General features: G+C 49.1%; 1 protein-coding gene across 1 annotated transcript in view; it reads left to right on the top strand.

Annotated features, from left to right (window-relative positions):
• The window catches only part of Sntg2 (syntrophin gamma 2), a 189229-nt gene that overhangs the window by 35654 nt on the left and 133492 nt on the right, over positions 1-20083 (top strand). Inside the window, exon 3 of the mRNA XM_042670490.1 lies at positions 3662-3789. Coding sequence (XP_042526424.1) covers positions 3662-3789 — 128 coding nt within the window. The remainder of the gene's footprint in view (positions 1-3661; positions 3790-20083) is intronic.

The following is a 20083-nucleotide window of genomic DNA, read 5'->3' on the forward strand; positions in this document are numbered from 1 at the left end:
TACACTCGGGTCAAAAATTGACTGACCGTGAAGTGCACATGTGTGGATCGTCAGTGCTGTTCCACTGATGCATTGATTGGTGCTCCTTCCCGAGTCACTGGCTTTTGTAGTTTTGAATTGACATCCAGCCTGTACCGGCTGCAGTCCAGGCGGGAAGGAGCTTGCAGGCAGCACCGAGCGCCCCCTCCCTCGGGGCCACGCCCCACAGGAACTCTGCTTCTGTTCCCGTTTAACGGAATCTGGAGAAACTGTGGAGCCATTTTCTTTGTAATGTGAGGTAAAATCCCCAGGGACTCACAAAATGGCTGTAGGGATTTGGTGTAGATGAAGAGGGCCTTAGCCATTTGCAGAACTTGGCGATGCAGCCCTGAGGTCCGAGTTCATCCTAGTCACGTTTGAGGGTGGTATCCAAGGGGTGCCGGGGAGCCGGCTAAGCCTGGCACTGAAGCTTTGCTGTTGAAAAACGTGAGCAGCTCCTGCCTGTCAGATGTGACATCTGTAAAACAGGCGACAAATTTGGAAAATTTACACCTCTCACCATGTTTCTTCATCCTGTTTATACCTGTAATTATTTTTCCCACAGGGGCCATTATTTTATGTCTTCAGCTTTTAGAAACAACGTCATCTTTACTCAGGGGTATTCATCCTGACATCTACTCTTCACAAATCTTCATGTCCAGGCGGAGGCTATGAGAAGCCCCCTCAACGCCACTTCTAAAGGCAAACCCTCCACTCAGAAGGGGAGTCAGCCTTGAATTTTGTTTTTAAAGTTGTTGGTGAATCCCTATTAAAATAGGAAAGACTTGTGTAGGACGAAGCAGCTGCCCTCCGCATGGCTGACGTGTGGGTCTGTGGATCTGCAGTGAGGGTGACAATATGTAGAACTCAGAAAGACAACTGCCCACACATTCCATTTCCTCTGTGCCCCGTAAGAGGTTGTGTGCTGACAATTTTCTTACATTTTCTCGCATTTTAGATACCATTCAACTGGGAGACGTAGTTCCAACAGCATCAAAATGCTGTGTGTCAAATTCTGTCACTCAGTGGAGAGGCAGACTGTGAGTCTGACGGCTGGACTCAGGCTCACGTTAGTGTCTGGTTGTGCATGAATAGGAGTCCTGTCTGTCGTGTGCAAAAATTGTCCCAGGTAGGTCATGACCTACAGGTTTGGCCTTTTCCTTTGCTGTGGGTGTCCTGAGGACGGAGACTCGATCCCGTTAGACCAGGGATTGGGGCAGCTTGCAGGGCTATTGCTATTGACTAAACGCTGGGTCTCTCCAGATTTTGAAGCAGAAGTTCAAAAGGCATACTTTAAAATACTCCTGAATAAGGGGAAAATGTAAGTCCTTCCTCTATGGCTCAATGTGATTCTCTTGTTTCTCTTTTCTCTTTTCTGTTAGTTTTTTTGTTATTTTAATGGGTTTCAGCATGACCTTTCCATGTGTGTGTAGTTTTTTTTGTTATTTTAATGGGTTTCAGCATGACCTTTCCATGTGTGTGTAGTTTTTTTTTGTCATTTTAATGGGTTTCAGCATGAACTTTCCATGTGTGTGTAGTTTTTTTTTTGTTATTTTAATGGGTTTCAGCATGACCTTTCCATGTGTGTGTAGTTTTTTTTTGTTATTTTAATGGGTTTCAGCATGACCTTTCCATGTGTGTGTAGTTTTTTTTGTTATTTTAATGGGTTTCAGCATGACCTTTCCATGTGTGTGTAGTTTTTTTTTTGTCATTTTAATGGGTTTCAGCATGACCTTTCCATGTGTGTGTAGTTTTTTTTGTCATTTTAATGGGTTTCAGCATGACCTTTCCATGTGTGTGTAGTGAACTTTGACTCACTTTGATTCACACTCCTGTCTCCTTTACTTTCTCCTCCCTCCTTTTTCTCAAATAGCTCTCCTACTTTCAGTTTTAGGGGGGAAAATCGAGATTGCAGATAGAAAGAAAACATGTGATATTTGTCTTTGTGAGTTTGGCTTATTTTGCTTAATATGACAGTGCATTTTACTGACAATGAGGTAATTTTGTTGTTATTGATGGCTGCGTAGGTCTCCGCGGGTTCACGGCATGATGCCAGGTCCATCCCTGACAGTAATGAATGTGCCACAGTGAACTTGGATGTGCAGGTATCTCCATCATGTGGGATGAGATTGTGTTCTCAGCCTGGTCACTGCTGCTAGAGAGAAAAGCTGTAGATTTTTACATGCTGATTTCTTTTACTTTGCTGCTTTGCTACAATATTTATCAAGCCTGAGAGTTTTCTAGATGCGTCTTTAGAGTATTTTAAGTATATAGTGTGTCATAAATAGAGATAATGCAACTTTTTAACTTTTTCCCTCTTTTATCCCTTTTATTGCTTTTTTTTGTCTTATTTATCTGGCAAAGGTTTCAAGCACTATATTAAATAAGAGTGGAGAGAGAGGAAACTTTTCTATCATTCCTGATTTTAGATTAAGTGCTTCCAACTCTTCCCCATTTGGTATAATGTTGGCTTTGGGTTTTCATGGATTGATTGCTTTTTATTTTTATTTTTTTTGCAAAGCAAACTTTACTTCTGCTGAAGGCTGAACCATCAGCCAAAATGCAGCATGCAGGCACACACCATATCGTGTATTGTCTTTTGTGTGTTGAAATGTGATCTTTCCATCTCTAGATTCCGTAAGGTTTTAGGCGACAAAAGAACAGGCAGGAGGAGGTAAAGGTGAATAGAAGAAAGGTTTGTTGGGGGATGCTTCCGGGCGAAGTCCCTGGTCAGGATCAGAGAGGTCACGCAGCGTTCATAGGCCTGGGCTAAACGCGGGACATTTAGTCAGCAGGAACTTTCAGCACGGAGCTTGTTTTGCCAGTGTGAGCGGTTCAGACCGCCCCTGAAGAACGGCGGGCAGGTGAGGTTTTGGACAGGGCAGGGGCTTTTCTCAGCGGTGGCGGGGCGGGTTCCTCCAGGCTTTTATCGGGAACCTGTCAGATTCACTTTCTGGATCTGTTGGAATGATCTTGTGACTTTTGTTCTTGATTCTGTTTGGACACTTTATTACATTTATTGACTTATGTAGGCTGAATTGTCTTCAATCTCTTGATCGTGGTATAGTCTCATTTTTAGTGTATTGTTGAACTTGTTTGCAAATATTGAGGGTGTAAACATCTGTATTCATCAAGTGTCTCTAAAATTTTCTTTTACAGTGGGTGTATGTTCTTATGAATACGTATTTTCTTCTTTGTGTAAAAGTCCCCTAAGTATCTTCTTTAAAACTGTCATGAATTCTGTCAGTTCTTACTTATATCGGGAGGTCTTTATTTCTTTTTTGAGTTTTAAAAGGATAACTTCGTTGCTTATAATATTGTGGTAGAAAGTTTCTTTTGTCTCAGCAATGGAAATGCAGCTCTGCTGGCAATGTTGGTTAGTGTCGACAGGTGACAAAGACCATTAATGGTGTCCTGTCCAGTCATCGCGTGGAGTGCTCTGCTCCAGATTGCATGACTGCTGTCCCGTCCAGTGATCAGAAGGAAGATTCGCTCTAGAGTCAAGCCATTTGTGGAGGTCTTCATGAGTGCAGTCACTTGACTTGGAAAGTTCTTACCGTTATCCAGGATCTGCTGTGTAGCCTCTGTCTCTGTTCACAGTCATGGCTGTCATGGCTGCCTCTTGCTGGCCGTCTGTTTCCAGCCACTCCTCGTTTCCTCATCCTGTCTCTGCCTTCTGCTTTTGTGTCCAGTAGAATCACCAGCACAGTACACTCCTCGAGCTCACATTGTGACACGGGTCCCCGTGTCCGGGAACCCCGGCACCAGCAGGTTGGAGTCTTATCAGATGGTGATTTCAGTGGCCACCTGAGTTTGGGAAGCCCTCCGTTTTCCTGGCTGGCCGCCAGTCCAACTGCCCTCGCTCTTCACGACCTTCTCTCCGTGTCTCTCTGTCTCTCTCTTTTTCTCTCTTTCTAGCTCTTCCCTCTCCTGATGCTTTTTCCTTTCACCTTTGCCCATGGCCCTTCTTTTCCTTCCTCTGGCCCCCAACTTGGGGTTCTCATAGGTATGGAGTTTCCACCTGCCCTCCCCGCTCCTTGGCCTTGGGGCGTGTGATGCTACAGAGGAGCATAAAACACTGTCTCTCTTCTTTGAGTTCAAAACAAATTTGCATATATTCCTTAAAATCAGTATCAGTCCTGATGGCGTGAGGCAATCCAGAGGCGTGATGGAAAAATACGTTTTTGAGGCGTCTGAATGGCATAATGATGGTGTAGGCAGCAGAATGCATTCTCCTCAGCCTGCCTTGACGTTGATGCGAATTATGTTTCAAAAATACACCTGCGTGGCAGGGCCTGGCTGTGCGTCAGTCAGATGAGGGGCAGGGTTCTGAGTGGGTCCCTGTTCACGCCTCTTGTTCTGTCAGCTCTCAATCAGTGACGGGGTCGTTTTTCAGGGGAAGCTGTGGTGATGTGAGTTGAGAGGCTTGTGTGGCGTCGGGCAAAGGCTAGGGGGTGCACGGGTCCATTCAGCAAGGACCAGGCCTCTGGGGTCACAGAACCAAGCACAGTCGTCTCCTGAGTCTTCCGCGTCTTCGTGTCCTGCCCTCAGCCTGCCCCGGGACGCGAGCGGCTAGCTAAGCTGTCTTCATCAGTCTTTGCCTTTCCTGACTTGTAAAGCGAGAGAACTATCTGTCTTAAAGTCTTCATGGCCAGACAGTTTCCTCACGGTGTAAATGGTTTCTCTGCGTGGTGGGACACTGGTGGGGCCACTTTCCTGTTCTTTGAGTTGCTGCTTCTCACCCCCCGCCCCGTTCTGATAACTGCACCTTCTCCCATCCTTTGAAGACATTTGGGCGATGCCACTTGGGAGAGTTAGTTTCTCAGTCGTTGCCAGGATGTGATTTTGCTTCTTCCAAAGAATGCATCCTAGGATTAGATGTTGTTTATTATAAATTCATGAAATTTAAATATTCAAGTTGTTTTCAGGGGGAGAATGTTCATTTATGGTACAAGATTGAATTTAGCAGTCGTTTCAATTTATGAATTTTCTTCCTAAGCTCTGTTTTATATTATTATCCTCAGCCCTATCATTCTGGAAACTTTCAAATACATTTTATTGTGTACATTGGTAGAATACAATATGGCATGTGGAGTTATGGACGGAAATGTTGAACTCTGTCTTCCAGAGCTACACAATCTTCTTTGGCAGGAGCAGTTCAAATTTACTCAGTTAACACGAATCCAATAACACACAAAGTGATAAGTCCCTGTGTTGTTTATTTCATGACAAAAAATTACACTTGGATGTGATTGATTGAACAGGGTTCTCAAACAATGGAAACAAAGGAGAATATTCTTAAGGAGAGGATCACAAAGCCTCAGTGGCTGTGTGCATATGATCATATACAATGATGCTTATCAAAATGAGCAAGAAATGGAAAGGAGTTCTTCATTTTACTGTGTGTGTGTGTGTGTGTGTGTGTGTGATGTCTGTTTCCCCCCTTTGTCGCTGTTTTTGGTTTCTGTACTATTTGTCTTTTGTATGTGTTTATCTGATTTGGGGAGGGAGGGAAGCACAGAAATGGATGGACAAAGGGGCAACTAATTCAGCAGTGACACTCACTAGACACTGTGAACTATACAGCTTGGGGAGAGGGGAATTGGGATGGAAAAAAACACAGAGAAAACGAGAGAGGGGTGATACTGCTCAAAAAGAAATGTCCTCATTACCTGACGTGTAACTGCAGTCCCTCTGTACATGACCGCTATGATAACAGTAATTAGCAACAGGAAGAAACAAGTCTGGCCGGCTCATCCCTTGTCTACTTCTGTTGACTAGGACCCATAGCTCAACTTTCCTCTGTTTTACTGCTGGTCTTTGTCTGGCTTAAATGTAAAGGTGATAGTGGCCTCACACACTGCATTTAGAAGTGTTCCTAAAAGCTCTGTTTACTAAGAGTTTGAGAACATTCATTCTTCCTTGAAAGTTTGGTAGAATTCAAATGTAAAACCATCTGGTCCTGGGCTTTGTTTTTGGGAAGTTTTAATTAAGGCTTTAGTCTTTTATTTGCTATTGGTCTGTTTGAGCTTCTATTTCTGCCTAATTAAATCTTGGTAAGCTGCATTTATCTAGGATGTATTCATTTTCATCAGGAAACTTAATTTGTTGGCATGTAATTGTCCATAATAGCCCCTTTTATGTTCTTTTTATTCAAGGCATCTGTTGTAATGTCACCCTTCACTTCTGATTTTATTTATTTTAATCTTCCTTCTTATCTTTCTCTTTTTATCTCAGTTTTAGAAAATTTTGCTTTAGTTTTCAAAAAAAAACTCAGCTTCATGGATTTTCTGTGGATTTCTATGGATAAATCTCCGATTTATTCCTGATTTGTACTTTATTATTTCCTAACATTTGCAAAGTATAAGTTTAGTTGTTTTTGTTTTCCTTTGAGGCATAATTTCAAACTATGTATTTGGAGCCAACTTCCTGTACACAATACCCAGTGAGCCATTGTTTTGAAGATAGGCTTTCCTCCTTAAATAATTATTGAGTAAGCAGAGTTTTATATAAGCAGAGAATAAAGTGCTTGGCTCCTTATCTACTGAATGGTCTCTGCTATGTGCATTTTACAGAGCACGTGGATGTAATTTCCACTTAAAGACACTGCAGACAAGGAAGGAGCTGAGAAACAAGATAGTAAAAAGTGGTGCAATGCTGAAAATTTCAGAAATACATAAAGGTTTAAATTAGAAAAGTTCTATTTTTACAGCCTTTTAATGTTTTATCACTTTTATACTCATCTGCTATATTTTAGCTACATTACTATAACAAAGGCTGCTTTGACAGTTGCTAAAGGTGCCTGCACTTACCTTAAATTCAGCACCTCAAGCACAGAGCAGGCGTTATGCTGAGGGCTGTGCAGACCAGCGAGCAGCTACCGGGAGCAGCTGGGACACAGCCTATCTCCAGAGATTAAATGTGGCACCAGCTGATCATTAGGATTCTGAAACCTCAGCAGCATGCCAAGTACCTCTGCGCCCAGGAAAACACTGCTCGTGGTCCTCAGGGCTGTCTACAACAGAGCTGCCGTTAAAAGGCTAAAGCAAATGTGCATTTAAAAAAGAGACTCGTAATAACGTCTTTCAATCACTGTGCTATGTAATCACAATGAGAAGCATGCTGTCAAGTTTTATAGCAAGGAGAATGTTTACTCATATAGAGCATATCTATGTTTTGAACTTATATTTATGTTAAAAGTGCTAAGTGCCTTAACACTGAAGTAATTCCAGAAAGACTCATTAGTGCACTAAGACTCTGGCTTTATCATAAACTGAGCATAGGCACATTCACCAAGATATGTGACTCGAAGTATTTAGCTAGCTATACTTTCTTCCAGTGTGAGTGGAGAAATCATTCTGTCATCTGTTTGCATTTCAATAATCATTTGGCATGTGTGCAAAAGAAGTCTATTCTCTTCAAAGTCTTAGTCTAAAGCAGTTACGGTTATGAAGCAGGAGATATCCATTACTTAGGCTGAAGAAAAAGACAATTAATGATGACTCGGCCCTGAGCTGTCTCACTGTTACACCTTCTCCTGCTCTGTGCACTTGAGTAGCACTTGTAAAGAATTATCTCAGCATGTGAAGCTCATGCTTTAATTTAGTTAAGGTCAATAATTCAGTGAAAATGACATGCTCATTTCTGCTTCAGCAGTGGAAAACAAATTGCAGCCATTTGTATACCTTTTCTTCACACTCTGAGTAATGAAATGGTGATAGATATTTGGTGAATCTTAGTGTCTGATCTTTTTTGTCAAATGTGTTCTGTTTTACAAAAAGCCTTCTTTTGTCTGAACTATTAACAAGCTTTAGTATGCTGCCATGTAAATGCATTCGTGAGTCCTTTGGGCATGTGTGCACTCAGATACATACATTTAAAAGCTGTAAAATGGTGAAATGTAATGTGTATGATTTTTTTAATTAGCACAGGCCCACTTTAAATTTTTTTAAGGGGAAATGAACTTTGGTGTCAAAATGTGGCACTAATGAAATAGAACTTAATGTTTTAAAATAATAGTAAATGCTATATACTAATAAAATTATATTACAGATATCTATATGTTATATTGTGTGTGTGCACATACCTGTATGTGTGTGTAGTGGTCCTGGGGCTTGAATTCAGGGCCTGAGCACTGCCTTGAGCTATTCTTATGCTCAAGGCTAGATCTCTATCACTTTAGCCATAGCTCCACTTTGGGCTTTTTGGTGATTAATTGGAGAAAGAGTCTCATGAACTTTCCTGTCCAGGCTGACTTTAAACTGTGATCCTCAGATCTCAGACTCCTGAGTAACAAGGATTGAATGCATGGGCCGCTGGAACTTGGCTTATGATATATAAATTTGATAATTACTCTAATTTTTGCATTTCTAAATTCTCCCACACATATGCATATGTGTGCATTCATATGAAAGCGTAATTTTTTAAGATACTTGTTATGGTCATATTCTTACTCTTCAGGCATTGATATTTTTGGACACTCGCTTGTGAAGTCAAGAGCTGAACATTCTAAGCAGCATGTATGTCAGCATTACACACACCAGCCTCACTTTACAAATGAAAAGTGGAGGTGAACATCTATCAGTAATCAGGAAGCCATGTCCTTGTCTGATTAAGTCTGCACAGATACCTCTGAGGAGAAACGCCTCATTTAAACCTTGTTACAGCGGATGTTCATTTTCTTCCCATTTTCCAGAGATAAGTAGGTCACACACACACACACACACACATACACACAAGCACATGAGCACACACACACATGCCACATACACATGCACACACACGTGCACACACAAGCACATGAGCACATACACACGCATACATGCCACATACACATGCACGCACATGCACACACAAGCACACAAGCACGTACACACGCATACATGCCACATACACATGCACGCACACGTGCACACACACAAGCACATGAGCACACACACACGCATACATGCCACACACACATGCATGCACACATGCACACACACAAGCACATGAGCACATACACACATGCATACATGCCACATACACATGCACGCACACATGTACTCACACAAGCACACGAGCACACACACGCATACATGCCACATACACATGCATGCACGCGTGCACACACACAAGCAGATGAGCACATACACACATTCATGCCACATACACATGCACGCACACGTGCACACACACAAGCACATGAGCACACACACATACACACAAGCACATGAGCACATACACACATGCATACATGCCACACACACACATGCACGCACACGTGCACACACACATACACCTGTATTACTAAAATGAGTCCTTATATCCTTGCCCTTGCATACACTGGTGCCCCTAATCTTAAATAGTAACTAGTCATATTTTTATAAATCTTAAAGATGTTTGTGGTCACTGTGAATCTAGGTGATAGTGAAGTTGGCTTCCTCTTTGCTCTTCTCTTTCCTTCCCTCCTTCCTCCGCCTTTCCCCCTCCCTTCCTCTTCCCCTCCCTGTTCCTTCCCTTCTTTCTTCCTCCTTCTTTCCTTCCTTTATGTTCTTTCTTTGGAATTTAACTTAGTTTGTGGTATGAAGAAGTTTTGTGACATTTCCATAGACGCACAGATTGCACTTTGAACAAATTCATCTCTCCCACTGGCTTCCTATTCCTGCCTTCCCCCTGTACTTCTTTTTCAAACAATATTTTCATTACTCTACTAATGAAACCCACCATACACATACACACACACATACACATTTATTACACACATAATGTCATTCAGTTCTAAATATTTCCTACTATACCCTCTTGATGTTTTATTTCAGACTTACTGCTCTTTTGTACATACATTTTTATGCTCTTCTAGCAATTTCTTTTCATGCTCTGTGCTCAATTGAAAATGTATATTCATTTCCATCTTTATCGGTAAAGCTCTTTAACCCCATGTTTTATGGTGTTTTGTGATAGAAATGTTTTATGTTCTATACAGCAAATGTGAATCCTCTCAAGAATTTCTGGCTTTCATGCCGAGATAATCCCAAATAGTTCACTAACACACACACACACACACACACACACACACACACACACAGATTTTCTTCATGGATGTTTAATTTTTGTAATTGTGGATAACTAGAACTTAGTCTTTGAATTAGATGCATTTGAAGCATGCTGGTTGTTATAAAATTGTGAAGAAATATCTTAAGATCTTTTCCTGAGGTGTTGGCTCTCTGTGCAATACGTCTCTTTATATAGTCTGACTTACTGGCCTGATACTTCTCCAGCGAAGCCCAGGGCTGAGATGAGTTTACCGTTTGTGGAACAGGCTCCCCCTGGGCAGGGGTGAGGGCAGAAGGGGCGCCGTAAGGAAGGTACAGGTGTTGCTGGACAGTGCAGAGCGTTTGTAGTAAAGTGCACTGTTATCCCTGGAAAAAACTCTTATCTGGACATAAGATGAATGTTTTCTATAGAAGAACGTCATTATGAAAAATACAAATTGAATTGGGATGTGTAATGATTTCTGACTTGGTTTTTCTCCTGACTTTGATTTTGTGACATTTTTAAGCAGAAGCTTGGTTTGTTTTGGGAGCGTTGTGTGTTTTGGTGACAAAGGACTGCAGCTTCAATGCATGTAGAGTTTTTCTGAGTTGCTTTTGCTGTTTTGCTGCCTTTCAAATATATGTAGAATTAAATATCAAAATGGACAACTTAAATGTTACACTTGCTAGTTGGAGGCCCAGCACCCTGTCCTTGACTTGACCCTGGCAGGGCCTGTTTCCTCTGAACACCAAGTTCGTCTGCTTCCTTCCTGGATTCCCCTCATGCAGATGACCCATCGGTACAATGGAGCTGGTCCCCTGATGGATTCATGAAGCTTGACAGTGCACTATGTGGTCCATACTGGCTTGCTGGTCCGTATGGCTCCTTAGGTGTCATCTGAGAAGTCTGCTTGTCCGGAGCAGCGGGTATGGAGGACCATCCACTCACAGAGGCATCTGCTTGGCTGTCATTCTGGTTACTCACGGGTCCTGTGTCATGTCACCTGCCACAGCCCCTGCCTGGGCCTGACTTCCTGTCCTAGAGTGGAAGGCCCTGGTCCCCCTGAGGACCTGCTCCTCACATGCCCAGTGTCTGCCCTCCCAGCGTGTTTACACTGCCTCCCGTGGGTGTGCTCTGTGTCCTAGCAGCTGTGTGGTGGGACTGTGTGGAGGACAGTGGGATTTACAGTGCCTCCCGTGGGTGTGCTCTGTGTCCTAGCAGCTGTGTGTGTGGTGGGACTGTGTGGAGGACAGTGGGATTTACAGTGTCTCCCGTGGGTGTGCTCTGTGTCCTAGCAGCTGTGAGCTGGGACTGTGTGGAGGACAGTGGGATTTACACTGTCTCCCGTGGGTGTGCTCTGTGTCCTAGCAGCTGTGTGTGTGCTGGGACTGTGTGGAGGACAGTGGGATTTACACTGTCTCCCGTGGATGTGCTCTGTGTCCTAGCAGCTGTGTGTCAGGTGGGACTGTGTGGAGGACAGTGGGATTTACAGTGTCTCCCGTGGGTGTGCTCTGTGTCCTAGCAGCTGTGTGTGTGGTGGGACTGTGTGGAGGACAGTGGGATTTACACTGTCTCCCGTGGGTGTGCTCTGTGTCCTAGCAGCTGTGTGGTGGGACTGTGTGGAGGACAGTGGGATTTACAGTGTCTCCCGTGGGTGTGCTCTGTGTCCTAGCAGCTGTGTGTGGTGGGACTGTGTGGAGGACAGTGGGATTTACAGTGTCTCCCGTGGGTGTGCTCTGTGTCCTAGCAGCTGTGTGTGTGCTGGGACTGTGTGGAGGACAGTGGGATGTACACTGCCCCCCGTGGGTGTGCTCTGTGTCCTAGCAGCTGTGTGTGTGGTGGGACTGTGTGGAGGACAGTGGGATTTACACTGCCCCCCGTGGGTGTGCTCTGTGTCCTAGCAGCTGTGTGTGGTGGGACTGTGTGGAGGACAGTGGGATTTACAGTGTCTCCCGTGGGTGTGCTCTGTGTCCTAGCAGCTGTGTGTGTGCTGGGACTGTGTGGAGGACAGTGGGATTTACACTGTCTCCCGTGGGTGTGCTCTGTGTCCTAGCAGCTGTGTGGTGGGACTGTGTGGAGGACAGTGGGATTTACAGTGTCTCCCGTGGGTGTGCTCTGTGTCCTAGCAGCTGTGTGTGTGCTGGGACTGTGTGGAGGACAGTGGGATTTACAGTGTCTCCCGTGGGTGTGCGCTGTGTCCTAGCAGCTGTGTGCTGGGACTGTGTGGAGGACAGTGGGATTTACAGTGTCTCCCGTGGGTGTGCTCTGTGTCCTAGCAGCTGTGTGTGCTGGGACTGTGTGGAGGACAGTGGGATTTACAGTGTCTCCCGTGGGTGTGCCCTGTGTCCTAGCAGCTGTGCGGTGGGACTGTGTGGAGGACAGTGGGATTTACAGTGTCTCCCGTGGGTGTGCTCTGTGTCCTAGCAGCTGTGTGTGGTGGGACTGTGTGGAGGACAGTGGGATTTACAGTGTCTCCCGTGGGTGTGCTCTGTGTCCTAGCAGCTGTGTGGTGGGACTGTGTGGAGGACAGTGGGATTTACACTGTCTCCCGTGGGTGTGCTCTGTGTCCTAGCAGCTGTGTGGTGGGACTGTGTGGAGGACAGTGGGATTTACAGTGTCTCCCGTGAGTGTGCTCTGTGTCCTAGCAGCTGTGTGTGGTGGGACTGTGTGGAGGACAGTGGGATTTACACTGTCTCCCGTGGGTGTGCGCTGTGTCCTAGCAGCTGTGTGGTGGGACTGTGTGGAGGACGGTGGGATTTACACTGCCTCCCGTGGGTGTGCTCTGTGTCCTAGCAGCTGTGTGGTGGGACTGTGTGGAGGACAGTGGGATTTACACTGTCTCCCGTGGGTGTGCTCTGTGTCCTAGCAGCTGTGTGGTGGGACTGTGTGGAGGACAGTGGGATTTACACTGTCTCCCTTGGGTGTGCGCTGTGTCCTAGCAGCTGTGTGTGTGGTGGGACTGTGTGGAGGACAGTGGGATTTACAGTGTCTCCCGTGGGTGTGCTCTGTGTCCTAGCAGCTGTGTGGTGGGACTGTGTGGAGGACAGTGGGATTTACACTGTCTCCCTTGGGAGTGCGCTGTGTCCTAGCAGCTGTGTGTGTGGTGGGACTGTGTGGAGAACAGTGGGATTTACAGTGTCTCCCGTGGGTGTGCTCTGTGTCCTAGCAGCTGTGTGTGGTGGGACTGTGTGGAGGACAGTGGGATTTACACTGTCTCCCGTGGGTGTGCTCTGTGTCCTAGCAGCTGTGTGTGTGCTGGGACTGTGTGGAGGACAGTGGGATTTACAGTGTCTCCCGTGGGTGTGCGCTGTGTCCTAGCAGCTGTGTGTGTGGTGGGACTGTGTGGAGGACAGTGGGATTTACAGTGTCTCCCGTGGGTGTGCGCTGTGTCCTAACAGCTGTGTGTGCTGGGACTGTGTGGAGGACAGTGGGATTTACAGTGTCTCCCGTGGGTGTGCGCTGTGTCCTAGCAGCTGTGTGTGCTGGGACTGTGTGGAGGACAGTGGGATTTACAGTGTCTCCCGTGGGTGTGCTCTGTGTCCTAGCAGCTGTGTGGTGGGACTGTGTGGAGGACAGTGGGATTTACAGTGCCTCCCGTGGGTGTGCTCTGTGTCCTAGCAGCTGTGTGTGGTGGGACTGTGTGGAGGACAGTGGGATTTACAGTGTCTCCCGTGGGTGTGCTCTGTGTCCTAGCAGCTGTGTGTGTGGTGGGACTGTGTGGAGGACAGTGGGATTTACAGTGTCTCCTGTGGGTGTGCTCTGTGTCCTAGCAGCTGTGTGTGGTGGGACTGTGTGGAGGACAGTGGGATTTACAGTGTCTCCCGTGGGTGTGCTCTGTGTCCTAGCAGCTGTGTGTGTGGTGGGACTGTGTGGAGGACAGTGGGATTTACACTGTCTCCCGTGGGTGTGCCCTGTGTCCTAGCAGCTGTGTGCTGGGACTGTGTGGAGGACAGTGGGATTTACAGTGTCTCCCGTGGGTGTGCTCTGTGTCCTAGCAGCTGTGTGTGTGCTGGGACTGTGTGGAGGACAGTGGGATTTACAGTGTCTCCCGTGGGTGTGCTCTGTGTCCTAGCAGCTGTGTGTGTGCTGGGACTGTGTGGAGGACAGTGGGATTTACACTGTCTCCCGTGGGTGTGCTCTGTGTCCTAGCAGCTGTGTGTGTGGTGGGACTGTGTGGAGGACAGTGGGATTTACAGTGTCTCCCGTGGGTGTGCTCTGTGTCCTAGCAGCTGTGTGTGTGGTGGGACTGTGTGGAGGACAGTGGGATTTACAGTGTCTCCCGTGGGTGTGCTCTGTGTCCTAGCAGCTGTGTGTGTGCTGGGACTGTGTGGAGGACAGTGGGATTTACACTGTCTCCCGTGGGTGTGCTCTGTGTCCTAGCAGCTGTGTGTCAGGTGGGACTGTGTGGAGGACAGTGGGATTTACACTGTCTCCCGTGGGTGTGCTCTGTGTCCTAGCAGCTGTGTGTGTGGTGGGACTGTGTGGAGGACAGTGGGATTTACACTGTCTCCCGTGGGTGTGCTCTGTGTCCTAGCAGCTGTGTGGTGGGACTGTGTGGAGGACAGTGGGATTTACAGTGTCTCCCGTGGGTGTGCTCTGTGTCCTAGCAGCTGTGTGTGTGCTGGGACTGTGTGGAGGACAGTGGGATTTACAGTGTCTCCCGTGGGTGTGCGCTGTGTCCTAGCAGCTGTGTGCTGGGACTGTGTGGAGGACAGTGGGATTTACAGTGTCTCCCGTGGGTGTGCTCTGTGTCCTAGCAGCTGTGTGTGCTGGGACTGTGTGGAGGACAGTGGGATTTACAGTGTCTCCCGTGGGTGTGCCCTGTGTCCTAGCAGCTGTGCGGTGGGACTGTGTGGAGGACAGTGGGATTTACACTGTCTCCCGTGGGTGTGCTCTGTGTCCTAGCAGCTGTGTGGTGGGACTGTGTGGAGGACAGTGGGATTTACAGTGTCTCCCGTGAGTGTGCTCTGTGTCCTAGCAGCTGTGTGTGGTGGGACTGTGTGGAGGACAGTGGGATTTACAGTGTCTCCCGTGGGTGTGCTCTGTGTCCTAGCAGCTGTGTGTGGTGGGACTGTGTGGAGGACAGTGGGATTTACAGTGTCTCCCGTGGGTGTGCTCTGTGTCCTAGCAGCTGTGTGTGTGGTGGGACTGTGTGGAGGACAGTGGGATTTACACTGTCTCCCGTGGGTGTGCTCTGTGTCCTAGCAGCTGTGTGGTGGGACTGTGTGGAGGACAGTGGGATTTACACTGTCTCCCGTGGGTGTGCTCTGTGTCCTAGCAGCTGTGTGTGTGGTGGGACTGTGTGGAGGACAGTGGGATTTACACTGTCTCCCTTGGGTGTGCGCTGTGTCCTAGCAGCTGTGTGTGTGGTGGGACTGTGTGGAGGACAGTGGGATTTACAGTGTCTCCCGTGGGTGTGCTCTGTGTCCTAGCAGCTGTGTGGTGGGACTGTGTGGAGAACAGTGGGATTTACAGTGTCTCCCGTGGGTGTGCTCTGTGTCCTAGCAGCTGTGTGGTGGGACTGTGTGGAGGACAGTGGGATTTACAGTGTCTCCCGTGGGTGTGCTCTGTGTCCTAGCAGCTGTGTGTGGTGGGACTGTGTGGAGGACAGTGGGATTTACAGTGTCTCCCGTGGGTGTGCTCTGTGTCCTAGCAGCTGTGTGTGTGGTGGGACTGTGTGGAGGACAGTGGGATTTACACTGCCTCCCGTGGGTGTGCTCTGTTTCCTAGCAGCTGTGTGTGCTGGGACTGTGTGGAGGACAGTGGGATTTACAGTGTCTCCCGTGGGTGTGCTCTGTGTCCTAGCAGCTGTGTGTGTGGTGTGACTGTGTGGAGGACAGTGGGATTTACAGTGTCTCCCGTGGGTGTGCTCTGTGTCCTAGCAGCTGTGTGTGTGGTGGGACTGTGTGGAGGACAGTGGGATTTACAGTGTCTCCCGTGGGTGTGCGCTGTGTCCTAGCAGCTGTGTGTGGTGGGACTGTTTGGAGGACAGTGGGATTTACAGTGTCTCCCGTGGGTGTGCTCTGTGTCCTAGCAGCTGTGTGTGGTGGGACTGTGTGGAGGACAGTGGGATTTACAGTGACTCCCGTGGATGTGCCCTGTGTCCTAGCAGCTGTGTGGTGGGACTGTGTGGAGGACAGTGGGATTTACACTGTCTCCCGTGGGTGTGCTCTGTGTCCTAGCAGCTGTGTGTGTGCTGGGACTGTGTGGAGGACAGTGGGATTTACAGTGTCTCCCGTGGGTGTGCGCTGTGTCCTAGCAGCTGTGTGTGTGGTGGGACTGTGTGGAGGACAGTGGGATTTACAGTGTCTCCCGTGGGTGTGCTCTGTGTCCTAGCAGCTGTGTGGTGGGACTGTGTGGAGGACAGTGGGATTTACAGTGCCTCCCGTGGGTGTGCTCTGTGTCCTAGCAGCTGTGTGTGTGGTGGGACTGTGTGGAGGACAGTGGGATTTACAGTGTCTCCCGTGGGTGTGCTCTGTGTCCTAGCAGCTGTGTGTGTGGTGGGACTGTGTGGAGGACAGTGGGATTTACAGTGTCTCCCGTGGGTGTGCTCTGTGTCCTAGCAGCTGTGTGTGAGCTGGGACTGTGTGGAGGACAGTGGGATTTACACTGTCTCCCGTGGGTGTGCTCTGTGTCCTAGCAGCTGTGTGTGTGAGGTGGGACTGTGTGGAGGACAGTGGGATTTACTGTGTCTCCCGTGGGTGTGCTCTGTGTCCTAGCAGCTGTGTCAGGTGGGACTGTGTGGAGGACAGTGGGATTTACATTGTCTCCCGTGGGTGTGCTCTGTGTCCTAGCAGCTGTGTGTGGTGGGACTGTGTGGAGGACAGTGGGATTTACAGTGACTCCCGTGGATGTGCCCTGTGTCCTAGCAGCTGTGTGTGAGGTGGGACTGTGTGGAGGACAGTGGGATTTACAGTGTCTCCCGTGGGTGTGCTCTGTGTCCTAGCAGCTGTGTGTGAGGTGGGACTGTGTGGAGGACAGTGGGATTTACACTGTCTCCCGTGGGTGTGCGCTGTGTCCTAGCAGCTGTGTGTGTGGTGGGACTGTGTGGAGGACAGTGGGATTTACACTGCCTCCCGTGGGTGTGCTCTGTGTCCTAGCAGCTGTGTGGTGGGACTGTGTGGAGGACAGTGGGATTTACAGTGTCTCCCGTGGGTGTGCTCTGTGTCCTAGCAGCTGTGTGGTGGGACTGTGTGGAGGACAGTGGGATTTACACTGTCTCCCGTGGGTGTGCGCTGTGTCCTAGCAGCTGTGTGTGGTGGGACTGTGTGGAGGACAGTGGGATTTACAGTGTCTCCCGTGGGTGTGCTCTGTGTCCTAGCAGCTGTGTGCTGGGACTGTGTGGAGGACAGTGGGATTTACACTGTCTCCAGTGGGTGTGCTCTGTGTCCTAGCAGCTGTGTGTGCTGGGACTGTGTGGAGGACAGTGGGATTTACACTGTCTCCCGTGGGTGTGCTCTGTGTCCTAGCAGCTGTGTGCTGGGACTGTGTGGAGGACAGTGGGATTTACACTGTCTCCCGTGGGTGTGCTCTGTGTCCTAGCAGCTGTGTGCTGGGACTGTGTGGAGGACAGTGGGATTTACACTGTCTCCAGTGGGTGTGCTCTGTGTCCTAGCAGCTGTGTGTGCTGGGACTGTGTGGAGGACAGTGGGATTTACACTGCCTCCCGTGGGTGTGCTCTGTGTCCTAGCAACTGTGTGTGCTGGGACTGTGTGGAGGAAAGTGGGATTTACACTGTCTCCCGTGGGTGTGCTCTGTGTCCTAGCAGCTGTGTGTGTGCTGGGACTGTGTGGAGGAAAGTGGGATTTACAGTGTCTCCCGTGGGTGTGCTCTGTATCCTAGCAGCTGTGTGTGCTGGGACTGTGTGGAGGACAGTGGGATTTACAGTGTCTCCCGTGGGTGTGCTCTGTGTCCTAGCCGCTGTGTGCGGTGGGACTGTGTGGAGGACAGTGGGATTTACAGTGTCTCCCGTGGGTGTGCTCTGTGTCCTAGCAGCTGTGTGTGTGGTGGGACTGTGTGGAGGACAGTGGGATTTACACTGTCTCCCGTGGGTGTGCTCTGTGTCCTAGCAGCTGTGTGTGGTGGGACTGTGTGGAGGACAGTGGGATTTACAGTGTCTCCCGTGGGTGTGCTCTGTGTCCTAGCAGCTGTGTGTGTGCTGGGACTGTGTGGAGGACAGTGGGATTTACACTGTCTCCCGTGGGTGTGCTCTGTGTCCTAGCAGCTGTGTGTGCTGGGACTGTGTGGAGGACAGTGGGATTTACAGTGTCTCCCGTGGGTGTGCTCTGTGTCCTAGCAGCTGTGTGTGTGCTGGGACTGTGTGGAGGACAGTGGGATTTACACTGCCTCCCGTGGGTGTGCTCTGTGTCCTAGCAGCTGTGTGTGCTGGGACTGTGTGGAGGACAGTGGGATTTACAGTGTCTCCCGTGGGTGTGCTCTGTGTCCTAGCAGCTGTGTGTGTGCTGGGACTGTGTGGAGGACAGTGGGATTTACACTGCCTCCCGTGGGTGTGCTCTGTGTCCTAGCAGCTGTGTGGTGGGACTGTGTGGAGGACAGTGGGATTTACAGTGTCTCCCGTGGGTGTGCTCTGTGTCCTAGCAGCTGTGTGTGTGGTGTGACTGTGTGGAGGACAGTGGGATTTACAGTGTCTCCCGTGGGTGTGCTCTGTGTCCTAGCAGCTGTGTGTGTGGTGGGACTGTGTGGAGGACAGTGGGATTTACAGTGTCTCCCGTGGGTGTGCGCTGTGTCCTAGCAGCTGTGTGTGTGTGGTGGGACTGTGTGGAGGACAGTGGGATTTACAGTGTCTCCCGTGGGTGTGCTCTGTGTCCTAGCAGCTGTGTGTGGTGGGACTGTGTGGAGGACAGTGGGATTTACAGTGTCTCCCGTGGGTGTGCTCTGTGTCCTAGCAGCTGTGTGTGGTGGGACTGTGTGGAGGACAGTGGGATTTACACTGTCTCCCGTGGGTGTGCTCTGTGTCCTAGCAGCTGTGTGCTGGGACTGTGTGGAGGACAGTGGGATTTACACTGTCTCCCGTGGGTGTGCGCTGTGTCCTAGCAGCTGTGTGTGGTGGGACTGTGTGGAGGACAGTGGGATTTACAGTGTCTCCCGTGGGTGTGCTCTGTGTCCTAGCAGCTGTGTGTGTGGTGGGACTGTGTGGAGGACAGTGGGATTTACAGTGTCTCCCGTGGGTGTGCTCTGTGTCCTAGCAGCTGTGTGTGGTGGGACTGTGTGGAGGACAGTGGGATTTACACTGTCTCCCGTGGGTGTGCTCTGTGTCCTAGCAGCTGTGTGGTGGGACTGTGTGGAGGACAGTGGGATTTACACTGTCTCCCGTGGGTGTGCGCTGTGTCCTAGCAGCTGTGTGCGGTGGGACTGTGTGGAGGACAGTGGGATTTACAGTGTTTCCCGTGGGTGTGCTCTGTGTCCTAGCAGCTGTGTGTGGTGGGACTGTGTGGAGGACAGTGGGATTTACAGTGTCTCCCGTGGGTGTGCTCTGTGTCCTAGCAGCTGTGTGTGGTGGGACTGTGTGGAGGACAGTGGGATTTACAGTGTCTCCCGTGGGTGTGCGCTGTGTCCTAGCAGCTGTGTGTGCTGGGACTGTGTGGAGGACAGTGGGATTTACAGTGTCTCCCGTGGGTGTGCTCTGTGTCCTAGCAGCTGTGTGGTGGGACTGTGTGGAGGACAGTGGGATTTACACTGTCTCCCGTGGGTGTGCTCTGTGTCCTAGCAGCTGTGTGGTGGGACTGTGTGGAGGACAGTGGGATTTACACTGTCTCCCGTGGGTGTGCGCTGTGTCCTAGCAGCTGTGTGGTGGGACTGTGTGGAATACAGTGCGATTTACAGTGTTTCCCGTGGGTGTGCTCTGTGTCCTAGCAGCTGTGTGTGGTGGGACTGTGTGGAGGACAGTAGGATTTACACTGTCTCCCGTGGGTGTGCGCTGTGTCCTAGCAGCTGTGTGTGGTGGGACTGTGTGGAGGACAGTGGGATTTACAGTGTCTCCCGTGGGTGTGCTCTGTGTCCTAGCAGCTGTGTGGTGGGACTGTGTGGAGGA

The sequence above is a fragment of the Dipodomys spectabilis genome, unplaced genomic scaffold (genome assembly GCF_019054845.1).
Source record: "Dipodomys spectabilis isolate Male_0828 unplaced genomic scaffold, ASM1905484v1 ptg000561l, whole genome shotgun sequence".
NCBI lineage: Eukaryota > Metazoa > Chordata > Mammalia > Rodentia > Heteromyidae > Dipodomys > Dipodomys spectabilis.